At 41.2% G+C, this 22,323-nt stretch overlaps 1 protein-coding gene across 1 annotated transcript; it reads left to right on the top strand.

The window, feature by feature from the left end:
- The first annotated feature begins 522 nt into the window (after positions 1-522).
- Positions 523-18,456, top strand: dbi (diazepam binding inhibitor (GABA receptor modulator, acyl-CoA binding protein)). Its single transcript, XM_032506982.1, has 4 exons — positions 523-658; positions 1,781-1,898; positions 5,280-5,342; positions 18,169-18,456. The coding sequence occupies exons 1-4, from the start codon at positions 572-574 to the stop codon at positions 18,240-18,242; spliced, it is 342 nt and encodes a 113-aa protein (XP_032362873.1). The 5' UTR covers positions 523-571; the 3' UTR covers positions 18,243-18,456.
- The last annotated feature ends 3,867 nt before the right edge of the window (positions 18,457-22,323 follow it).

Below are 22,323 nucleotides of genomic sequence, written 5' to 3' on the forward strand. Positions count from 1 at the left end.
ATGAGCCATCATCGGACAATATTCTACACAATGCATATTTATTCATTTATTTATTTATTACTCTATGTCACCTCCAACTGTCCAATATGCCATTTCTATTCATCTGCACCTTACTTATCAGTAGCCTATATATAGGTATATATAATGTTTGTTTATATAAGGGTGTTTATCCTGTAAATGTACTTGTATTATTACTATTATTATAATTATAATATTAATAATTATAACTAATTATATTTTTGTGTTTCTTACAATACTTTCATTTAATACTTTTTTTATAATACCATTTTTTACATTGTTGTTTTCTAGCATTGTGGATTAGTGCTTGTAATTTATCTTCTTGGCCAATTTATGAATTTAAATCCGCTTTATAAAATAAATTGCATAATATTTTACAATGGATCCTTTAGGATTACGCACCTTAGGCGTGATTGGCTACAATGTTCACCCCATCTCAGTCAGTGCTGGAGTCAGCCAATAGCATGAAGGGAAAGGCGGGTGCGAGTCGAAGCGGGCTCGGCCATAGGCCAGAGATTTGACGTGGGGTTGCTCCGGGTTTGGCAGCAGTTGCATGCCGGGAAGTTCAGTGGACTTTATTCCCCATCACCCCAGTCCGTCTAGTCAGTCAGGTCCCTCTCTAACCATGGCGGATCTCCAGGTAAGGCTTGAGTTAGGGAAACAGTTACTGTTAGTTAACACTCCCTTATTAACCCGACACAGGTCTCTTCTTACCCTAGGGCCCAAAGGAAGCCGCTAACGTTAGCTGATGCTAGAGCTTTAGCTACCGTTAACCGAGCCCAGGGCCGCGTTCCCTGGTCCGGCTCCATGATCAGAGGCGAGTTCTGGTTGCCTAACCTCAGCTCGGAGCAGCTGCTGGCGACTGGATGTTCTTTGGCCGTTAGCTAGAGTTAGATAGCCAGTTTGGTGAATCAGACATGCTAGTTTTTGATAGTGTGATAGGACTTGCAGTGCACCTCTATCCTTCTCTCCGCGAGGCATCTGTGCATAAACGTTATCGCTAATAGGACAGTTTGACTGTGGTTGGGAAGATATTGTTAGTGCCATGAGTTTAACGGTGTTGACATGTTGGAGGGTTGCAGTCCTATGGGTCAGCTGACAGTCCAGAGTCTGACACGTGCAGGCCAGCCCTGCCCTTTGTCCTACATCCTGTACATTTAATGTTTTTGTTCAGACAGCACTACTCTTTGGTTTGGTTACATCTCAGTAAAAGGTGACAAGTTATCTAATGAAGTATCTTGTCCTATCTTTATTCATGTCATTATCTGTAGTGCTTCTCTTAATGAGCAATGCAATAAGTATTTTTTTTAAAAAGTATAAATGGAAACTTGTGTGTGTTTTGCACTTTTTTTTTTAACCTTTTGCTGGCGCTGATAAACTTTTAGGGATGTAATGATACGATTTAACAATTTTAAGTTCCTGATACAATTTGCTCATGAACAGAATGAATGAATGATTTTTTTGTATGAACTGTGCTAAAAAGCATATGTGCCCTATTTTTTTGAAGCTGAAATAGTTTTTATATCTTTTAAATAATAAATTTAATTAAAAATGAGTGTTCCTAATATTTTGAGTAACACTTGGTTGTGTCATGGTGTGTTGCGGTGAGTTAGTGGTGGTTATTAACTGTGCTGTAAAGGCAGAACCAGCAACCGTCCACACAAACTCTTCACATTATCATCAAGTGTCTGTAGGCTACAGGTATCACAGTTCACATGTTGGCAATTCTGACCTTTGACCCGTGTCTGGCTCTGGCCGTCAGGCTAAGTTTGATGCTGCAGCAGCTGAGGTGAAGCAGCTGAAGGCCAAGCCAGCCGATGAAGAGATGCTGCAGGTCTACTCGCTGTTCAAGCAGGCCACTGTCGGGGATGTCAACACAGGTGAGGAAGCCCTCTGAACACACCGTCTCACTCTCACACGGGGCTCTGAACACACCGTCTCACTCTCACACGGGACTCTTAACACACCGTCTCACTCTCACACGGGGCTCTGAACACACCGTCTCACTCTCACACGGGACTCTGAACACACCGTCTCACTCTCACACGGGACTCTGAACACACCGTCTCACTCTCACACGGGACTCTGAACACACCGTCTCACTCTCACACGGGGCTCTGAACACACCGTCTCACTCTCACACGGGGCTCTGAACCATAGATAGTATAAGAAATGGACAATGTGATGCCATTATTTTCCGACGGAGTCCAGTGAAATGCACATGCTATTGCAATGTAATGTAAGTCAATGGAGGCCAAACGCTGTTAACACGCTAAAAAGTGAGTATGCGTCTTGATAACACGCCAATAATGACATAATAATATATTTTTATTTATTTATAAAGGTCAACACACAATCAACTAATTTTCAACTGTAGTTCTTTGGCCAGATGATTTTAGACCATGGCAGCAAGAAGCAACAAACAAAACATTAATACAGGTTAAAATATGCACACAGTAATTAAAAAGACACAATACATACAGCTAGTGCAGAAATATAAGCTTTTTTTCTTTTTGTATGCCATAACAAGCAGTAATAAAATATTAAGTAGACTACATCACTCTCTCATGAGGAAGGTGTTAATACAGCACAGACTAATAAGATAGTATAATAGTAAAAATACAGGTTCATTTTTTTTAATACATACCCAGGGAGTACTGAGCAGGCTATATTTGACACCGGGCAAGACATCAAACAAGGTGTGGGGAATTAGGTGTAGCCTGTATGTTAGCAACAGCTCAAGAGTGATAACAACGATATAGAATTATCTGGGGATTAAAAATGATCACAAATCTGATTTCTGAAGAGCCAGGCCTTGACTGTGTGTGAAATTTTGGTAGGAGGTGCAGTTTATTTCATTTGGTAGTGTGTACCACACATTGAAAGCTCTAACTGAGGAGAATGATTGACTAAAAGAGCTGGACCTGTAAGGACTTTCACATCTCCTCTCAGAGCTGACCTAGTGGTTCTATACTGGCAATTTTTTTGTTTAATAAAAATACTGAGTGGTGGTGAAGCTTTGCCATTCAAGATCTTGAACATTAGGCACATGTTATTGTATTTGATTAGATTTTCCTAAGGATGGCATATTTGTGAAGGATTTTATAGTGTATAAGTATTTAGTTTTCTGTCTAACAATTAAAGAGGTTGTTTATACACAGTCCCTGACAAAAGTCTTGTCGCTTGTGTACAAATTGACCTGAAGTGCTGCTGAAATATATTTCTAATCAAGATTTATTTACAAGAAATGGCTCATTTTAATCCCAACAGCTTTTGTAATAATGTTTCAGTGCAAAATGAAACTGTCAAAGTATTCTAATATTCACAGCTTGGTAAAGCCCATTGAGTCAATTTTTGCAAAGACATAAGTCTTGTCGCCTTGTCATATAAGCTTCACCTGTGACTAATAATGGATCAATTAGGTCTCAGGTGTGTATAAACCCCAGTACACTAGACCTTCACATCAACTGCAACTAGACCTCAGATCCACTGCTGATGTGGCAGACACCTTCAATGTGTCTCAGCGTCAAGTACAGAGGATTAAAACAACATTTGAAGACACTGGAAACGTTTTTGACAAGCCCAGGTCAGGCAGACCCTGCAAGACAACTGCTCGAGAGGACCGTTCATTGGCTCGAAAATCCAAGGCCAGCCCGTTTTCCACTGCAGCAGAGCTCCACCAGACCTGGTCCCTGAAGTCCCTGTGTCAACCTGAACAGTTTGTCGGATTCTGTCTTGAAATGGCCTCCATGGTTGAATCAGTGCCCAGAAGCCAGCACTAAACAAAAGACAATTGAAAAACCGTGTGGCATTTGCCAAGGCCCACAGCCTGCTAAAAGGATGGACGCTGGAGAAGTGGAAGAAAGTGGATTTTTCAGATGAATCTTCTGTTGAATTACACCACAGTTGCTGCAAATATTGCAGGAGACCTACTGGAGCCCGCATGGATCCAAGATTCACCCAGAAAACCGTGAAGTTTAGTGGCGGAAAAATCATGGTCTGGGGTAACATCCAGTATGGGGGTGTGCGAGAGATCTGCAGGGTGGAAGGCAACATCAATAGTCTCAAATACCAAGAAATCTTAGCTACCTCTTATATTCCCAACCATAAAAGAGGCCAAATTCTGCAGCAGGATGGTGCTCCATCGCATACTTCCATCTCCACTTCAAAGTTCCTCAAGGCGAAGAAGATCAAGATGCTCCAGGATTGACCGGCCCAGTCACCAGACATGAACATCATTGAGCATATGTGGGGTAGGATGAAAGAGGAAGCATGGAGGACCAAACCAAAGAATATTGATGAACTCTGAGAGGCATGCAAGACTGCCTTCCTAGCTATTCCTGATGACTTCATCAATACATTGTATGAATCCTTGCCAAACCGCATGGATGCAGTCCTTCAAGCTCATGGAAGTCATACAAGATATTAAATTTGGATCTCACAGCACCACTATTTAATTTGCTGACATATTTTAGTATTTGCAGTAAATTTGTTCAATTTCTGTATAGGCGACAAAACTTTTGTCTTGCCAAAATTTGACCTTTCTGTCTTGTTTAAATAATAAATCTTTATTTAGTGAAACTAATTTATTTCAATGCATTGAACATCATTTGAGAGGGTTTTAGCTTTTCATATGAGCTATTTCTTACACCAATTGATTAATTAAAGTCAGGTTAATAGCAGGTGTTTCTACAAAATAAATAAGCAACAAGACTTTTGTCAGGGACTGTACAGAGAGAACAGGCTTAAGAGTTGTATAATTTGCTTGCATCCAGCTTGTCATGCAGGATGGTAGATGGGGGATGATCATTGAATTTAGATACAATTTTGCTGCTACACTTGTTAGGCAGCTTCTTATATGCCTAAAATTTGCTAGATTGAATTTAGTTATTTGTATTACTTTTTTCAGAATGAGCTCATGAAATGGCGTGTCATACATACGCCATTTCATGAGATCATTCTGTGTATTATTATATACAACAAAATTGTATTACTTGAATTAAAGGTTAATGGAAAACGTTCTGTTTATTTATTAAGTAAACCAAAGGATTATCCACTTGTGAGAAAATAATTAATAGATTAATCTGAAAAATAATGGTTAATGAATGGATGTAAAACGGTTGATAGAAGTCCCTGAGTAGAGTAGAAAGCCAGTTCCTACGGAGGCTTTTTGACTTCCTGTACCTAAGCCCTTTGCTAACATGTGGTTTCCTTCTCTCCCATGTGTCTGTGTGTGTCTTGTCTGTGTCTTGTCTGTGCAGGTCGTCCTGGGATGTTCGATTTCACCGGTAAAGCCAAATGGGATGCCTGGGAGAAGCAGAAAGGTACATGTTGAGTCCTGTAGGTGGTGGCGCTCTACGAAGTGGGTGTGGGGGTGGCTGTCTCATGGCCCACTCCCACACTTGGATCTGGCTAAAGGTTAATCAGCATAACAAGCAACTTCTGTGACATCACATTGGAAGGCTCATCATCTGTTACTTTTTGACAGAAAACTATCTTTTCTGTAATAACGTGATTTTCACAATGTTAGCGATGTACTAGGGACGCTAACTTAAAGTTGTCTTCTGATCAATAGTTGATACTTGCTAACAGATCACCCACCCTTAACTGAACAGCAGGCAACGGAGTCCCAGTTGACCGTACTGGAGCCTCGAACATCGTCGGTGGACAGTGACTGACTTGTAGCAGCCACAGCCATCATGTTGCTTGTGGTGTTGAGGAAACATGCATCCACTGCAGTGTTTGACACCTAGTGTGTCTAAACCTGTCTCCACTTGTCCCTCTGGTGTTGCTAGCTGTGTCTGCTGCTACACTCTGAGTGTAGTCACCATACTATACCAGAGACATGTCATTTGGCAAACCCTTTTCTAGATACGCAAGGACATCTTACATGTGCAAGAGGGCATAACAGAAGAGAATGCAATAGAATACATTTAGCTTCATAGAAGTACATTTAAAAAAACTAGACATCACAAAAATGTGCTATGAAACGTCAGAAAAGCAGTAAAATAGTGTTGGGAGGGTTCCTGTGGCAATGCAGTACTGCGAAGACTTAAAGATTTAAAAGCTGTCTTAAAAAGGTACCTACCTTAGCACTTTTACAAATGTAAGATGTCGTTGTCTGTCAGTGAGGATTCTAGCAGCAGAGTTCTTTAACTTTTTTTTTTTTTTTTTTTTTTTTGTCGAATGTGGGAGGGAAAGGCATTCCAGAGTTTTAGTGCAGAATACCTGTAGTCCCTGGCCTCCATGGTGGAGTGGTGGAATGTGGGGGTGCGAAGGAGGCTAGTAGTGGAAAAGCAGAGTGAGCGAGAAGGGACATAGCCTGGTAGGAGGTCAGAAATGTTGCTGAGTGCGAGATTATGGAGCGCTTTGTAGGTTATGAGGAGGGTCTTGAATTCAATACGGTAGTGCACAGGGAGCCAGTGTAGATTGGTAAGGATATGTGTGATGTGTTCCGATGATCTGGTACCAATGAGGATTCTAGTAGCAGAGCTCTGAATGAGTTGGAGTCTGTTTTGTAAGCTTAGAAGAGATACAGGTAAAAGCCAGTAAATTAGAATATTTTGAAAAACTTGATTTATTTCAGTAATTGCATTCAAAAGGTGTAACTTGTACATTATATTTATTCATTGCACACAGACTGATGCATTCAAATGTTTATTTCATTTAATTTTGATGATTTGAAGTGGCAACAAATGAAAATCCAAAATTCCGTGTGTCACAAAATTAGAATATTGTGTAAGGGTTAAATTTTGAAGACACCTGGTGCCACAAACTAATCAGCTGGAGTCAGTGCTTCAAGATCCACCACCAAGAGACGCTTGAAAGACATGGGTTTCAACTGCCGCATACCTCGTGTCAAGCCACTGTTGACCAAGAAACAGCGCGAAAAGCGTCTCACCTGGGCTAAGGAAAAAAAGAGCTGGACTGCTGCTGAGTGGTCCAAAGTCATGTTTTCTGACGAAAGCAAATTTTGCATTTCCTTTGGAAATCGAGGTCCCAGAGTCTGGAGGAAGACAGGAGAGGCACAGGATCCACGTTGCCTGAAGTCTAGTGTAAAGTTTCCACCATCAGTGATGGTTTGGGGTGCCATGTCATCTGCTGGTGTCGGTCCACTCTGTTTCCTGAGATCCAGGGTCAACGCAGCAGTCTACCAGCAAGTTTTAGAGCACTTCATGCTTCCTGCTGCTGACCTGCTCTATGGAGATGGAGATTTCAGGTTCCAACAGGACTTGGCGCCTGGACACAGCGCAAAATCTACCCGTGCCTGGTTTACGGACCATGGTATTTCTGTTCTAAATTGGCCAGCCAACTCCCCTGACCTTAGCCCCATAGAAAATCTGTGGGGTATTGTGAAAAGGAAGATGCAGAATGCCAGACCCAAAAACGCAGAAGAGTTGAAGGCCACTATCAGAGCAACCTGGGCTCTCATAACACCTGAGCAGTGCCAGAAACTCATCGACTCCATGCCACGCCGCATTAATGCAGTAATTGAGGCAAAAGGAGCTCCAACCAAGTATTGAGTAATGTACATGCTCATATTTTTCATTTTCATACTTTTCAGTTGGCCAACATTTCTAAAAACTCCCTTTTTTGTATTAGCCTTAAGTAATGTTCTAATTTTGTGACACACAGAATTTTGGATTTTCATTTGTTGCTACTTCAAATCATCAAAATTAAATGAAATAAACATTTGAATGTATCAGTCTGTGTGCAATGAATAAATATAATGTACAAGTTACACCTTTTGAATGCAATTACTGAAATAAATCAAGTTTTTCAAAATATTCTAATTAACTGGCTTTTACCTGTACTGATGAGAAGGGAGTTGTCAGCATAGCAGTCAGTGAAAGTGTATTTTGTGGTGTCTCAGAGTTCAGGGTTAGACTGAGTTCGTTAAACCTCCTTCCTGAAACGGGCCCCTGAATGCAGAGAAAATGAAACCATATGCCAGTGTGCTTTTCATTGACTTCTCCTCTGCATTCAACACAATACAGCCGTACAGACACATTTCCCTCTAAAATGCATTAGATGGAGATAAACCCAAATCTGACAAGCTGCGGTGCTCCACACGGCTGTGTCAGCTCCCTAATGTCATTTACCCTTTACACAAATGACTGTTACAAGTGTGCCTATTATTCGATGATACGATTTATCTGGACAGTGTGAACAAAATGGTTCAGTCATATGACCGTAATGATCTACTGTTTTGAGAGTGTTTATCTTTGGAGCCAAACAAGACACCCATATTGTTCCAGTCACAGCTCACAATCAACCACAGATGTCAGTCCAATTTCGTTTTTTATATATATTTTTGATTAATATTTATAATGCTCAAATGCAGCCTGTTATCAATATGTACTACACTACTCAGGCGTATGCATTGTCAATGCAACTACAAGCAAGTATTTGTTACACATTCTGTCCACTAGAGGGACTTCCAATATCAGCTGGTCTTGAAGTGGACCTACATCATGGCGTCTTGCATTTCTGGCAAGCCACTCTCACTCTACATTATTTTCCACCGCAATCACACAGACAAACAAAACAAAAGTTTTAGCCACAATGCTAACAGCATTGATAACTAGCTAAGTTAAACGGTGCTGTCACTTCTATTTTAGTGATTTATAAGCAACCTGTTTCTTGCACATACAAAATATACAAACGCGACACAACATGAATTCAATGACGAATCAACAAGGTTCACTGACTCCACAGCTACATGAAGAATGCAGGTTAAGTAATGACAGAAGTACTAAACCTACAACCAATGTTCTTGTGGGAAAAATCTATAGCCTAAGCTATAGGCTATAAGCTATAACTAAGAGATTCACCATGTTTCCTTCAGCTAAGGTGACCAGATTTCATCTCAGTGGGGGAATGTTGTAATGTTTACTGAACTACATTTATCTAACAGCTGAGCATCGGATACAATAAAAGCTATTGAGGAAAAAAATTTCTTTGACATTGATGCAGTATTAAACAAGATCGCTGCAGTCGGCAGAAAAGAAACAAGCTACAGTGTAAGTTAATAGGACAATTGTCCAGCCTGTTTTTACGTTCTTAAAAGTGCTCATTTTGCTACTGACAGACTCAACATTATGGAAAGGATTTCTAAGGAGGTTGACCTTTCTGTTAAAGGTTAAGATACTTTTTTTAAAACATTAAATCCGCAAAATTGCATTCGCTAAACTCACCAGACTCCATGTAAATAAGTAATTTTAGCATTGTAAAATACGGCATTCTAAAACATCTGAGCTCTGAGCAGCGCTGGCTCCGGCCTCGGTCTTGAGTGACTATCGGCTACGTTTGGTCAGTGTTTTCTTTCTTTAATTCCAATTTTTGGTCTGTCAGTCACATTGAAAACCGGGGACATTTCCGGGGACCGATCCAGCCGGGGACAGGTCACTAAAACCGAGGACTGTCTGGTCACCCTACCTTTAGCGTACTTCTTCTTCTTCTACTACTATTACTAGTTACGGAAATGTAAATGCGTAGCGTGCCATGTATTTGATAAAAAAGGTTCCCTGCAAATTATTTCTGCATATATTTTACAAAATTTCAATTTGACGTGTTTCAAAACACGTCAAATTAACTTATGTTAAACATAAAAGAAATTCTTAATAAATCTAAAGTCATGTTAAAACTATTTCTCATCCTTCTTCCAATTTCCAGCCACAGCCTGTCACTCCTCCCAGTACTAACGTTACTCAGTACATAACGTTGGCTTACAATACCTTGCCTTTCTCACTCACGTAACTTATTGTTCATCAGACGTGACATGAAAAAAGGGAGATTAGCTAACGTTAGCCAACCTACCTACCAAAACAAATCACATTTGAATAGTAATTTCAGCGTTTTAATTTTTTTTCATTATTCAAATTATATTTTACTTTTGGAACTTGTTCCAACAGCCCTACAATCAACCCTTAAAGCAAACATCATTCAATTACCTGGGGGTAAGCTTAGACAGTGCATTGTCCTGGACCCATCATGTGGAGTTTATCTACAATAAAGTTCAACAGAGGATCTACTTTTTAAGGAGACTTCGGTCATTTGGAGGAAATCCTCAACCTATTCTTCTGCTCCACCATTCAAAGTGTCCTGCTGTACGGAGGTCCAGTTTGGTTCAGTGGCGTCTCAGTCAAACTGAAAACCAGGTTTCTACGGTTTCCGAGGATGTGCTCCAAGTTGGTGGGTCATATCTCTGGAAAATGCCTTCCTTAACCGCTGCACCAAACAAACCCTCGGACTTGTGAAGAAAATCCCCATGGACCCTACTCATATTTTACATGAGGAGGATCAACTTATGCCCTCTGTGAGACGCTTTACTCCTAATTTCCACTAGTTGCAAAACGATGGCGGATCTGCTCCACTGCGTGTCGGCTCCGTGCTCCGCAGTCCGTCCATATCCCTAGGTCCGGATTTGTTCGAACGGCTGCAGCCATGACTGACAGCTGAAGTCAGGAGGGCCCAGAAGATTTTGCAAATTCATGTAGAATGGAACCACAAAACCATCAACAGTTTGTTTCCATCTAGAGGAATAGAGGAACTATCGGCTGTGTGCTGAATTGCCTCGGAGCTCTCCGCCATCCGGCAAAAATAGAAACTCTGCGTATCTTCTCCGGAGCGGCTGGGTCGAAGTTGGAACACAGCTCTTCCGCAGTCAGTGGAAATACACACATTGACTTTAATGGAAACCTATTGACTCCGCTGCCGTGACTTCCACACGTCCAGTGGAAATTAGGAGTTAGGGTGCCAAGTTGCACGAAAAACCAATACAAGCACTCATTTATCCTTCACTCCATGATGTTGTTAAACCAACTAAAATGGAGCACAAGGAGGTGATTAATACCCCCAAACCCCTCACCTGGCACCTACTGTGGTGGTGCACTAGCTCCCTATCTCTATCTGTGGAACATCAGAATAGCTGCAGGTAATTTGTTTGTTGTCTTTTCTTTTCTTTTTTTTTACACAGTTGATTGCTTTATGTGTGTGACATGTAAGTTATGGGTCTAATAGTTGATAATAGTTCTGTAATATAATACATTTTATGTAATGTATTTGCCTGTTATGTTTAATTTATTGGGCAATAAAGACAGATTTTTAGTAACAATGTTTTTCTGAACATCAATGACATTCAAAACAGTGATAACTAAAAAAGATATACAACACACCATGTGTTTGTCTACACATACTGTATGTATTGCAAACAGACCTAAGTACTAACCAGATAAGACCATCTGCCGCTGCACCACCAAAGTGAACATAAAATAACTTTAAAATACAGTATATAGTTGCATATGACACTATTGTCAAAATCCACGCAATTGACATAGACCGCATCTTGGAAGTTTGTGATAAATACTGTATGGTGGTGTCCCAATTCATAGGGGTATGTTTTCACCCCTAGCCCTTACCCCTTGGTTTCAAGGGGTAGGGGTAAGATGGAGAAATGGGATTCAGCCTAAGACTCAAAGTTCACAGATGTACAGGTGAAACTCAAAAAATTAGCATATGGTGCAAAAGTTCATTAATTTCAGTGATTCATCTTAAGGTGAAACTAATATATAGACTCATTACATGCAAAGTGAGATATTTCAAGCCTTTATTTTATATAATGTTGATTATGGCGTGCAGCTTATGAAAACCCCAAATTCAAAATCTCAGAAAATTAGCATATGGTGCAAAAGTTCAGTATTGTAAGTTCAAAGTATCACACTCTAATCAGGTATTTAATCCAAAACACCTGCAAAGGGTTCCAGCCTTTAATTGATCTGTCTGGTTCAGTAGAATTTACAATCATGGGAAAGACTGCCGACCTGACAGTTGTGCAGAAAACCATCATTGACACCCTCCACAAGGAGGGAAAGCCTCAAAAGGTAATTGCAAAGGAAGTATGATGTTTTCAAAGTGCCGTATCAAGGCATATTAATAGAAAGTTAAATGGAAGGGAAAAGTGTGGAAGAAAAAGGTGCACAAGCAGCAGGGATGACCGTAGCCTGGAGAGGATTGTCAGGAAAAGGCCATTCAAATGTGTGGGGGAGCTTCACAAGGAGTGGACTGAGGCTGGAGTTACTTCATCAAGAGCCACCACACACAGACGGGTCCTGGACATAGGCTTCAGATGTTGTATTCCTCTTGTCAACCGGCTCCTGATCAACAAACAACGTCAGAAGCGTCTTACCTGGGCTAAAGGAAAAAAGAACTGGTCTGTTTCTCAGTGGTCCATAGTCCTCTTTTCTGATGAGAGCAAATTTTGCATCTCATTTGGAAATCAAGGTCCCAGAGTCTGGAGGAAGAATGGAGAGGCACACAATCCAAGATGCTTGAAGTCCAGTGTGACGTTTCCACAGTCTGTTGGTTTGGGGAGCCATATCATCTGCTGGTGTTGGTCCACTGTGCTTTATTAAGTCCAGCGTTAGCGCAGCTGTCTACCAGGACATTCAGGAGTACTTTATGCTTCGTTCAGCAGACGAGCTTTATGGAGATGCAGCAGGACTTGGCACCTGCCCACACGGACAAAAGTACCAAAACATGGTTCAATTGTTACTGCTAATAAACACGACGTTTATTCAGTTCAAACTTTATTCAGTGCACAGCTAGCTTGGACACACGTGTCCGCCATGAACCGCACAACCAACTACACCAATCCACGCAGGCGCCAACCTGCACACACTGGGAAAACCTTCTGCCGTAGTGAACAGTGTAGAGGGGAAATAACATGTTAACAATCTCCCTATACTTTAAACAATTAAGAGAATACAAAAAAATATTTTATATATAGAAATAAAAAAACATATACGCACAATGGCCACAGTTGTTACAACTTAAAATAAAACTTATGTGCAAATAAAATGTACATTGCTTTTTAAATGTATCCTTTTGTTCTTAGCATTGAGTGCTTTCAACATCACCACAGTCCCTCACTGAGTGCTTTTAACAACACAAGAGCTGAGGCTCCCTTTCTGGTAAGACAGTCAGCGAGTTGAGTTTTTGTGTCTGACCAGAGCACTTTCCTTATTTTCTTAGTTTGTATAAGCTCCTTTTATGCTGTTTATTTCCAGCCTTAGTCGTTTTTCAGTGACCTGTTTTGTTGACTTGAGAGCATCAAACAGAGAGTGATTGTCCGTCACACATATCAACGGAGGAGCATTTTGTTCTGCATTTCCACTTGTAAGCTCAGAAAAGAGGGTGGCCAGAAAAATAGCATTCTCTATTCCATCTGACGTGGCCAGAGTTTCCCTTGCCAGAGTACTCCTCACAACACGTCTGATTCTCTTAGATTGCCAAGAGAGAGGAGAAAACTTCCCTCCTTCTCCCATTAGACCAATCAATGTACCCCCCTGTGTACCCCCATCAGGGAGATTTCCAAGAGAAGCATCACTGAAAACAATAACGTTTAGAGCATCACTGTTTCCCAAATGCTGAAACCCAAGAGACACCTTTTCAGTTTTAAGCTTCCTGGGAACCTTATTTGTCTCATGAATAGACTGGACTGTGGCATCTTTTATATTTGACGGGCGGCTGTGGCTCAGTGGTAGAGCGGTTGCCTGCCAATCGGAAGGTTGGTGGTTCGATCCTCGCCCCTGCAGTCATTGTCGAAGTGTCCTTGGGCAAGACACTGAACCCCGAGTTGCCCCCGGTGCTGCGCATCGGAGTGTGAATGTGTATGAATGTTTATCTGATGAGCAGTTGGCACCTTGTACGGCAGCCCCGGCCACAGTGTACGAATGTGTGTGAATGGTGAATGTTTCCTGTAGATGTAAAAGCGCTTTGAGCAGTTGTTAAGACTGGAAAAGCGCTATATAAATACAGTTGCTTACAAGTTGCTTGCATCAAACATAATGTCTGGTCGGGTTTGTTTTGCAACCCATAGTATCTGGCCTATTTTTGACCTAAGCTGCTCCTTTTCAGTTTCATTAAGAGAGGCATCTCTCTGTACAGCACGTGCTGCTTACAGCTGGATAGGCTGTAGGTTTTCAATGTAACTATTCTGATGTACATGAACTACACCATTATTACTAACAAAGTCCATTCCCACATAGCAGAATTTTTTATGTTCCTCACGCCCAACATGGAATGCAGACTTCAGCGTAGGGATCACTTCTGTTGTGAAAGTTTCCGAGCCTGCCCAAAGGAAGTCATCAAAATGGCATGCAAGTACTCCAATCACTTAAAACTGTTCATCCAGCCAATAAAATACTGCTGGATCTACCTGAGACATTTTTCCACCTGTACTCAGCATTATTTCTTTCACCTTGTTGTACCAATACAGTGATGCATCTGCAAGGCCATAGACACATTTGTTTAGTTTCCATAGAATATTTCCCTTTTCTGCTTCAGGAGGGAGACGGACATAGATTTCTCTGGACAACTGCATGCCCTGTAAGAAAGCAGACTTGATGTCCATGGAATTGACCTGCCACTTGTTTTGACATATCACTGCTAATAATAATCTGAGAGATTCAGAAGCACAGGTTGGGGAACCTTTCTGCAGCTCGTGAATATTCAGCTCTTCAAAACCCTTGGCTACGAGTCGTGCTTTTGGCACTATATCATTGGGAGTTTCCTTGAGACTACAGACCTATCTGGTAGAGACACACTTTTGACCTGCATCATTAACTTTCTCAAATACATTGTTTTTGTATCAACTCATTATTTCCTCCTCTTTGGCTGCATCAAATGAAATGTATCAGCTGTTGGGTTTCCTCTGGCGTCCCTTGTGTGATACAGGGCGGTATATGTAAAGCACTTAGCAATGTATCATAGACCGTTAAGATTAATATATACAGTCTATGCGATTTATACATTCCATTCAAGGCAGAAAAATGCTGGACTGTTGTTCAAATCAACGTTAACGTTAGCGATTAGCGTTAGCATTGCAAGCTAGCGATTTTTAAAAAGTTTCAGTTAGGAACATGGTTGCAAGTATATATGTACAGGACTGTGTAGACCACAAAACAAGACTGTCGTAACTTTTAAATTAATTATTTAAGCCGAAAAAACTTACATTTATGGGTCTCTCTGGTCAACGTGGCAGCCATCGTTGCTTTCTGTACAATAGTCCTTGTTTACAAGTGAGCTCGCGTCGTCACTTGGTTTTGAGGGCTATACAGCCCTCGGTCTTAGCCCTACCCCTCGGTCGAAATAGGTATTGGGACACCACTAGGTCCCGCGTGAACGCGCAAAACCAAGGGGAAGGGGTAAGATGAAGGATTTGGATTCAGCCTAACTAGAATCCCCCCATGTCTTACAAATACAACAGCTCCATCCTGACCAATAACTATCCCTGGTCTTTTCCACTCAAGACAGTCTGCTCTTTTGTAATATACCTTGTTTCCTGTCACATACATGTCATCTGTGGGCCTGAGCTGCTTTTTTATTGCCCTTCTTATCTGCTCAGAAGACTCTGCTTCTGTGAATGCCTTCCTAGAAGCATGTAAAGCTAAAATATGTTCTCCTACTCTAGCACTCATGGTGGTACCCTCTAGAGCAGATAGTTTATCAACTAATACAGATGGAAGGTTAGGATTTCGTCCAAACACTAATTGATATGGACTGTATCCCTGAACATTCAGCATACTGTTCTTAGCCATGAGGGCCCAGTCAAGGGCAGTGTGCCAGTCACATCCATTCTCTCGTTTGACCTTCTGGATGATCTCAGTCAGTGTTTGGTTATGTCTCTCGAGCAGTCCGTTGCTACAGGGGCTGTATCCTGCTGTTGTTTTTGTCTCAATGTTAAAGTTTTCAGCCATGTCTCTGATCTCTTCGTTGTTGAACTCTCCACCATTGTCACTGTACAGCCTCTGGGGGGCGCCATGGACACTAATCCAAGTGTTAATGAAGGAGATGACAATTTCAGATGACTTCTTTGTTTTCACAATGTTTCCTGCGCTGAAACGTGTGAAGTGGTCGATGATGTGAAGATACCATAAACCTGGTTCCAACTCATGCAGGTCCATGGCCACTGTCTCGTTATATTCCGAAGCTAAGGGCAAGCCCATAGCAGGCTTTGTATTTTTGTAGTTCTGGCATACATCACAGTCATGTACTATTTGTTGCAAGACAGTAAAGCATTCTTTGTCCTTGTTCCCTGAACTGCAAATGAGCCTCTGTAGTCTGTCTGCAGACACATGACCAAACTGTTTATGGAGCTTCAGAAGGACTTTGTGTTTCTCTTCTGGGGACATATTTTCTGTTACTGTTAGGACTTCTTCTTCAGTTGCACCTTTTCCAGTTTCTCTGTCTCTGATGTCAACACAGTAATGTCCAAAGCTAGTGAATTCAAGAGGTATGGATTGCTTGAACATCACTGCACTGTCGTTTTGCTGTCCAAAATGGTCCCTGCCTTTTTAAGGGACGTTTTACTTAGCAGAAGTGGAATGTCAACCTTGACAACTTCAGTTTCAATGTGGCATGTTGTTAGTCCTATTTTAGCTGGTAGTTTAACCTTTCTTGTGTAATACACCAGATTGCCATCTCCGAACCGAAATGGTTTGCAATTGGGAGTTTCTGTTTGCATCAATCTGTTCACTTGATCTTGGGTGAGGTCATCAAGATAGCTTTCCAGCCATTTCTCCCCACACACAGTACGGGTACAGGCAGTGTCAATAATCGCAGATCCCGATGAGTCAGTCATAAATATCTCAGCATCTGACATGGAGGCCTTTTGTAAACAATGTAATGTTACATTCCTCTACATTTGCATCTTCAGTTATTCTTACTTGTTCAGTTTTCTTGTGAGGACAGTCTTTAGCCCAATGAAATGTGCATTGGCAAATAGCACATCTGGATCTCTTACCAAACTTATCCAGTGGATTAGTCCCCAGTAATGGCTGCCTTAGTTGTCCACTTTGCCGTGTTGTGTTCCGTTATCCTTTTCCTTGTGGTCTTTGTTCTGTGAAAAACGCCACGTCCTGGTTCATTTGTATTCCGTTTAATGAACCTGTCGTTTTCCCTCCGAAGATCCTTTTTAGAGCCGACTTCATGGAGGAGAACTTCAACTTCGTGCAAGCCGTCAGTGCTGGTTGTCTGCTTTTCTCGTCGAGACAGGCCGTGTCTAACAGCTTAAAAGCCAGTATAGCATCAGGAAGCGCCATATTATACTTTTTCATCCGGTTGTATTGCTGTTCAAAGTTAATTATGTAGTCCGTCATAGAAACGGAACTATCTTTCGTTATGCCATCAAAATAAGAATAGGCTGCCATCTTATAACCATCCTCTGCTACCAATGTTACTGCTAATAAACTCAACATTTATTCAGTTTTTATTCAAACTTTTAGTCAGTGCACAGCTAGCTTGGACACACGTGTCCGCCATGAACCGCACAACCAACTACACCAATCCACGCACACACTAGGAAAACCTTCTGCCGTAGTGAACAGTGTAGAGGGGAAATAACATGTTAACACAATGACCATGGGATTACTATGCTTGATTGGCCCGCAAACTCTCCTGACCTGAACCCCATAGAGAATCTATGGGGCATTGCCAAGAGAAAGATGAAGGAAATTAGACCGAACAATGCAGAAGAGCTGAAGGCCGCCATTGTAGCATCCTGGTCTTCCATAACACCTCAGCAGTGCCACAGGCTGATAGCATCCATGGCACGCCGCATTGAGGCAATAATTCAAGCAAAAGGGGCCCAAACAAAGTACTGAGTACATTTGCATGATTATACTTGTCAGAGGGCTGACATTTCTGTATTTAAAATCCTTTTTTTATTGATTTCATGTAATATGCTAATTTTCTGAGATTTTGAATTTGGGGTTTTCATAAGCTGTACGCCATAATCATCAAAATTATATCAAATAAAGGCTTGAAATATCTGACTTTGCATGTAATGAGTCTATATAATATATTAGTTTCACCTTTTAAGTTGAATTACTGAAATGAGTGAACTTTTGCACCATATGCTAATTTTTTGAGTTTCACCTGTAAGCAGAAGTGTGTGTGTGTGTGTGTGGGTGTGGGTGTGGGTGTGGGTGGGGTGTGGGTGGGGGTGGGTGGGTGGGCGTGAGCGGGTGGGCGTGCGCTTTCATAATAATTTTTAGGGATAAACAGAAATGATCTGCATAAACTTCAAATAAAATTCATTATCTATTAATGAACTTGAATATGTTACTTTTTTTTTTAATTCTCTATCAGGCAAGAGCAAAGAGGATGCCATGGCAGAGTACGTCAGCCTGGTGGAGCAGCTGAAGGAGAAGTATGGAATCTAATGTCACAGAATGGTCGCTGGCGTGAGACCAGCATCACGCTGGGAAATGCCTTAAAGCCAGCAAGTGTGTCCTTCCACAACCAAGATGGGGGGGAAGAGGAGAACCACTGCTGTTGACGAACCACTAAGTGTCTTCCACCATAGTAGCATCAAACTTCAACCCTTGTATCTGCACAGAATCCTGACATTTCAATATAAAAAAATATTTCTACTCCGTGTTGTTTGGTCTACTCTAACTGTATTAATGTTTCTATTTCCACGTATTATGTAAGCTTTATTAACATGTCATATTGTGTAAGCATCAACATGTCAGACAGACTGAAATGATTTTCAGTGTATGGATGGTTGCAGGGTATTTGATCCCAAACCATCTATCCACCACTAACTCAATGCTGCTGAGTTCCTATATCTCAGTTGTTGTTCACACGTTACCACAAAGCTGCTTCTACCTGGACCTGTTACCATGTCTGCCAGCTGCCCTGTGTGTAGGCCAGTTATCTTCTGATGACCTCATCAACAACGGGCAACGATGAACTGACGACATGAGGTCTGTAATATCCGTACAAGGTAGTGATGTCATGTATGAAGTGTTAGATAAGAGCCACATGCACGTGCATTTTCTTTCCATCAGCGTGGTACACAGGGATCAAGGGGAGTAGCTGGAAGCACTGCAAACATTTCCTGTAGATCACAGTGGAAAGATCTTGTATGATCCACCTATACAGTCACCATTAGCTCTCTACAGACAGACTTGTTTTGTCTTGCTGACACGTAGAGTAATACAACAATGCTTTGTGCAAATAAAGTGTACGTTAATTTGAAATACTGGCGCCCGTCTAGCTCTGAGCTTGACACCTTCCTTATTTGCTGGGCTTCTTTTCACAGGGGTTTCCACCATAGACAGTTAAAGAAATGGCCCAACAGATCCCGTTGTTCTGGACAGAGACCAGTGAAGTCTATTAGAAGCTCTTTTCCGGTGATGGCTAGGCATTACTGCTCAGCCTCCAACTGAGTTTGACGTAGTTTAGATGTGGGCGACGTGTCTGAAAGTTGTAGGCTAAGTCTTCTGGTAGCTGTGTCAAGAGAATCTTTTATAAAAACGTCTGCTATGAAGGTAATGGAGCCTTTTATACATTGTTGTTTCTTTAGAAATAAACAATGGACAAATAGTCTTGAAATGCTTCAGATATAAAGTCATTCACTGTCAAAGTGGCGCCAAAATGAATGGAAGTCAATGGGATGCTAACTGTATGTGATGGCTTCGTAGCATTAAAATGGCGCCATGGCCGCTACGCTTATGGCGGTTTTACACTGCGTTGTATCTACTTGACTCGCCTTGCCTCGTCTGGCCTTTTATGGTTTTCCATTACAAAAAAAGTCCCTGGGACCTGCTACCAGGTACTTATTTTAGTACTACCTCAGTCGAGGTTCCAAGCGAGCTGAGGCGATACCAGAAGGTGACGTGAAAACCTGCAGGTTGGTCGGAGAGGATCGTCACTCTGTGTTTTTATCAAACAAGAGTGCGGAGTGTGCGTCAGGAACAAATGCAACATTTAAAAAAAATCTACCCAGACACCGACAGATCTACACTCTACACGGTCGGTGTACGTTTTGATCGTTTGTTTTTTCGTTTGAACCACAAAGCGAAATAACGAGAAAACCACCGTTTTTCGTTTGTCGTTTCAAACCAAAAACAAAGAAACGGTAAAAAGAGAGCCATTCTCCCGTTTTGGTTTCTGAATTCAAAAAACGAGTAAACCAATTTCAAATAACGGTCCATTTTTGGTTTTTTGAAATTCTTACTTTCATTTCTCTGTTTGAAGATCTACATTAAAAGAAAGACATGTGGGCCGGAAGTAATAGTAAATATAGCCTATAAAAATAAAAGCCAAGCTTTTAGAACGGGTAAATTGTGCTGCACTAACGTTATACCAGAGTAACGTTAGAAGAAAAAAATTCATCAATAAATAGGCTGATAAGAACCTGGACAGAAAGAAATACGTTAGCAACAGTAGTTTATTCCCAGCTAACAATTTTTGGTTCCCAGAACGTTCTGGGAACGTTCGTTTTTGGTTGTGGGAACGTTCCCTGAAGGTTTGTTTTGGTTGTAGTTTGGTTGTCTGCTGGTTAATTGGAAGGTTTTCTTAACGTTCCGGGAACGTTCGTTTTTGGTTACAGGGAGTTCAGTTAAGATATTAGATTTTATGCAATTATATAGTGTTTGTCTTAGGGCAGAACTATGGCCACTTAATTTCCATATTGTTCCTCCTCTCCATACACACATACAAACATGTGAGCAACTTGAGTCTTACCTCTCATTTTGATCTCCATGTCTGAGCCACCTCCCTCTGTGTGAGTTCTTCTGTTTAAACAACAAAAACGTTATGTTACTCTAGTGATCCTTGCCATTTAATTGTACTTCATTACAATGCAAAAATCAAGCAACTGTACCTTCAACTGGGTCCCAAGATGAAGTGGTAGTCCGTGGTAGGGTCACTAAAGACTCATCCTGCTCTGGGCAACCAGCTGGTTTCCTGCATGGCGTTGATACATATAAAAATAAATTAGATATGATTTTTATATAAGATGAAGTTGATAGGTTGCCTGCACATGAATCTATGAACCTATTCTTTTATATTAGACAAATATATATTAAAAAAACTTACATGCAGGTGGTGGAGGAAGTATTATCTGCGGAGCTGAAAAAAGACAGGAAGAACAACATCACAACAATCACATGATATGCACCATGTTGACTGTCAGTGGTTCCATGTGAAGAAATATGACTGGTTTCTTATATGCATGCATACATACATTTTAACTTACAGACAGGGCTTCCAGACGCACGCTCCATCCTGGACAGTTTATCTGGTCGTGCAACAGATTCATCTGTAATACAGAGACCATATAGTGTGTACCCATTGCAAAATCTGTGATTTGAAATATGTGAAAAAATGTAGTCTATAATAAAGTTCTTACCATTGCTTGAAGAATCTGTCATGAACCTCCTTGGGCGTCGGCGCTGCCTTTTTTGGACACTTGCTTCATCTTCTGTCTGGATGCTGGAAGTGTCCCTCAGCCGCCGACACCGGTCCACAGCTTTGGCGTAGGAATCTATGTTAAGAGAACATTTGTGATCCAGTAGTGCAAAAAAAGAGAAAGAAAAGCAGTTCCATACAGAGAAAATTATTTATTTACATATAGTATAGCAGCAATAGGTTACCTGTACACAGCCATATTTTTTAAACTGGATATTTGGCCCAGCTGCTGTTGGGCAATGGCACGCTGTGATTGGAGCAGAGGGAGGTGCCATGGAGCTCCTTTAGAGCATGAGCAGCTAATCCATCTTCTCCTCAAATGTCTCCATCCGGATTCATCTGAAATAACAGATCATACAATTTGTACTGATTGCAAAAATATTTAAATGTATACAGTCAGTGTAAACATTGTACGTGACAAGATTTCTGCATTGTAGCCCAGATACTTTGTAATGGGAGACACAGCATCCACAGAAATGCATAGTGTTAGTTTGTAAAGCCAGTACTGCAGCTGTGTAGCAACACATTACGTCCCTTGCTGTATCCTTCACTCAGCTTGCCGATAACTGGCTAAAGTGCGTTGCAAGATGGCTGCCGATCTACCTGGACTAAGGATTTTGATTATCTTGCTTTATTTATGTACTGTACTACACTAATTAAAAAAAGACCGAAAACGGATATCTTATTTGTAACAAACGAAAGCATTTTAACATGATTACACTAAACATACATGCAACAAAGCAGAAACGTCGTGCACAGCAGCAAACAGTGCAAGATTTATGCAATCCATCTAAAGCACAACTCTGGCCTCGCCCTTTTGAATGGGAGTGCTAGTGGCCTTCTATGATAGCATCAAAATCAACATTTTTAAACACTAAGAAGGCTCGACACAACATGAAACTTTACTCCAAGTCTCACCAGGGCTCAACACATAAACTCAGCATTGAGAACATGGTTTGTGCACAATAGTTTACTAAACAGAAAAGACTTGGAGCAGCTCACTGCATGACTAGCATAGCACAATGGCGGACGACGTTGAAAAAC

Source organism: Etheostoma spectabile, unplaced genomic scaffold, assembly GCF_008692095.1.
Source record: "Etheostoma spectabile isolate EspeVRDwgs_2016 unplaced genomic scaffold, UIUC_Espe_1.0 scaffold00000808, whole genome shotgun sequence".
In the NCBI taxonomy this organism is placed as follows: domain Eukaryota; kingdom Metazoa; phylum Chordata; class Actinopteri; order Perciformes; family Percidae; genus Etheostoma; species Etheostoma spectabile.

Excerpts from the sequence above, each read along its gene's own strand:
- dbi (XM_032506982.1), top strand. The coding sequence starts at position 572 with ATGCCGGGAAGTTCAGTGGACTTTATTCCCCATCACCCCAGTCCGTCT. Across the intron at positions 659-1,780 it reads TAACCATGGCGGATCTCCAG|GCTAAGTTTGATGCTGCAGC; the intron begins GTAAGGCTTGAG and ends TCTGGCCGTCAG. Across the intron at positions 5,343-18,168 it reads TGCCTGGGAGAAGCAGAAAG|GCAAGAGCAAAGAGGATGCC; the intron begins GTACATGTTGAG and ends ATTCTCTATCAG.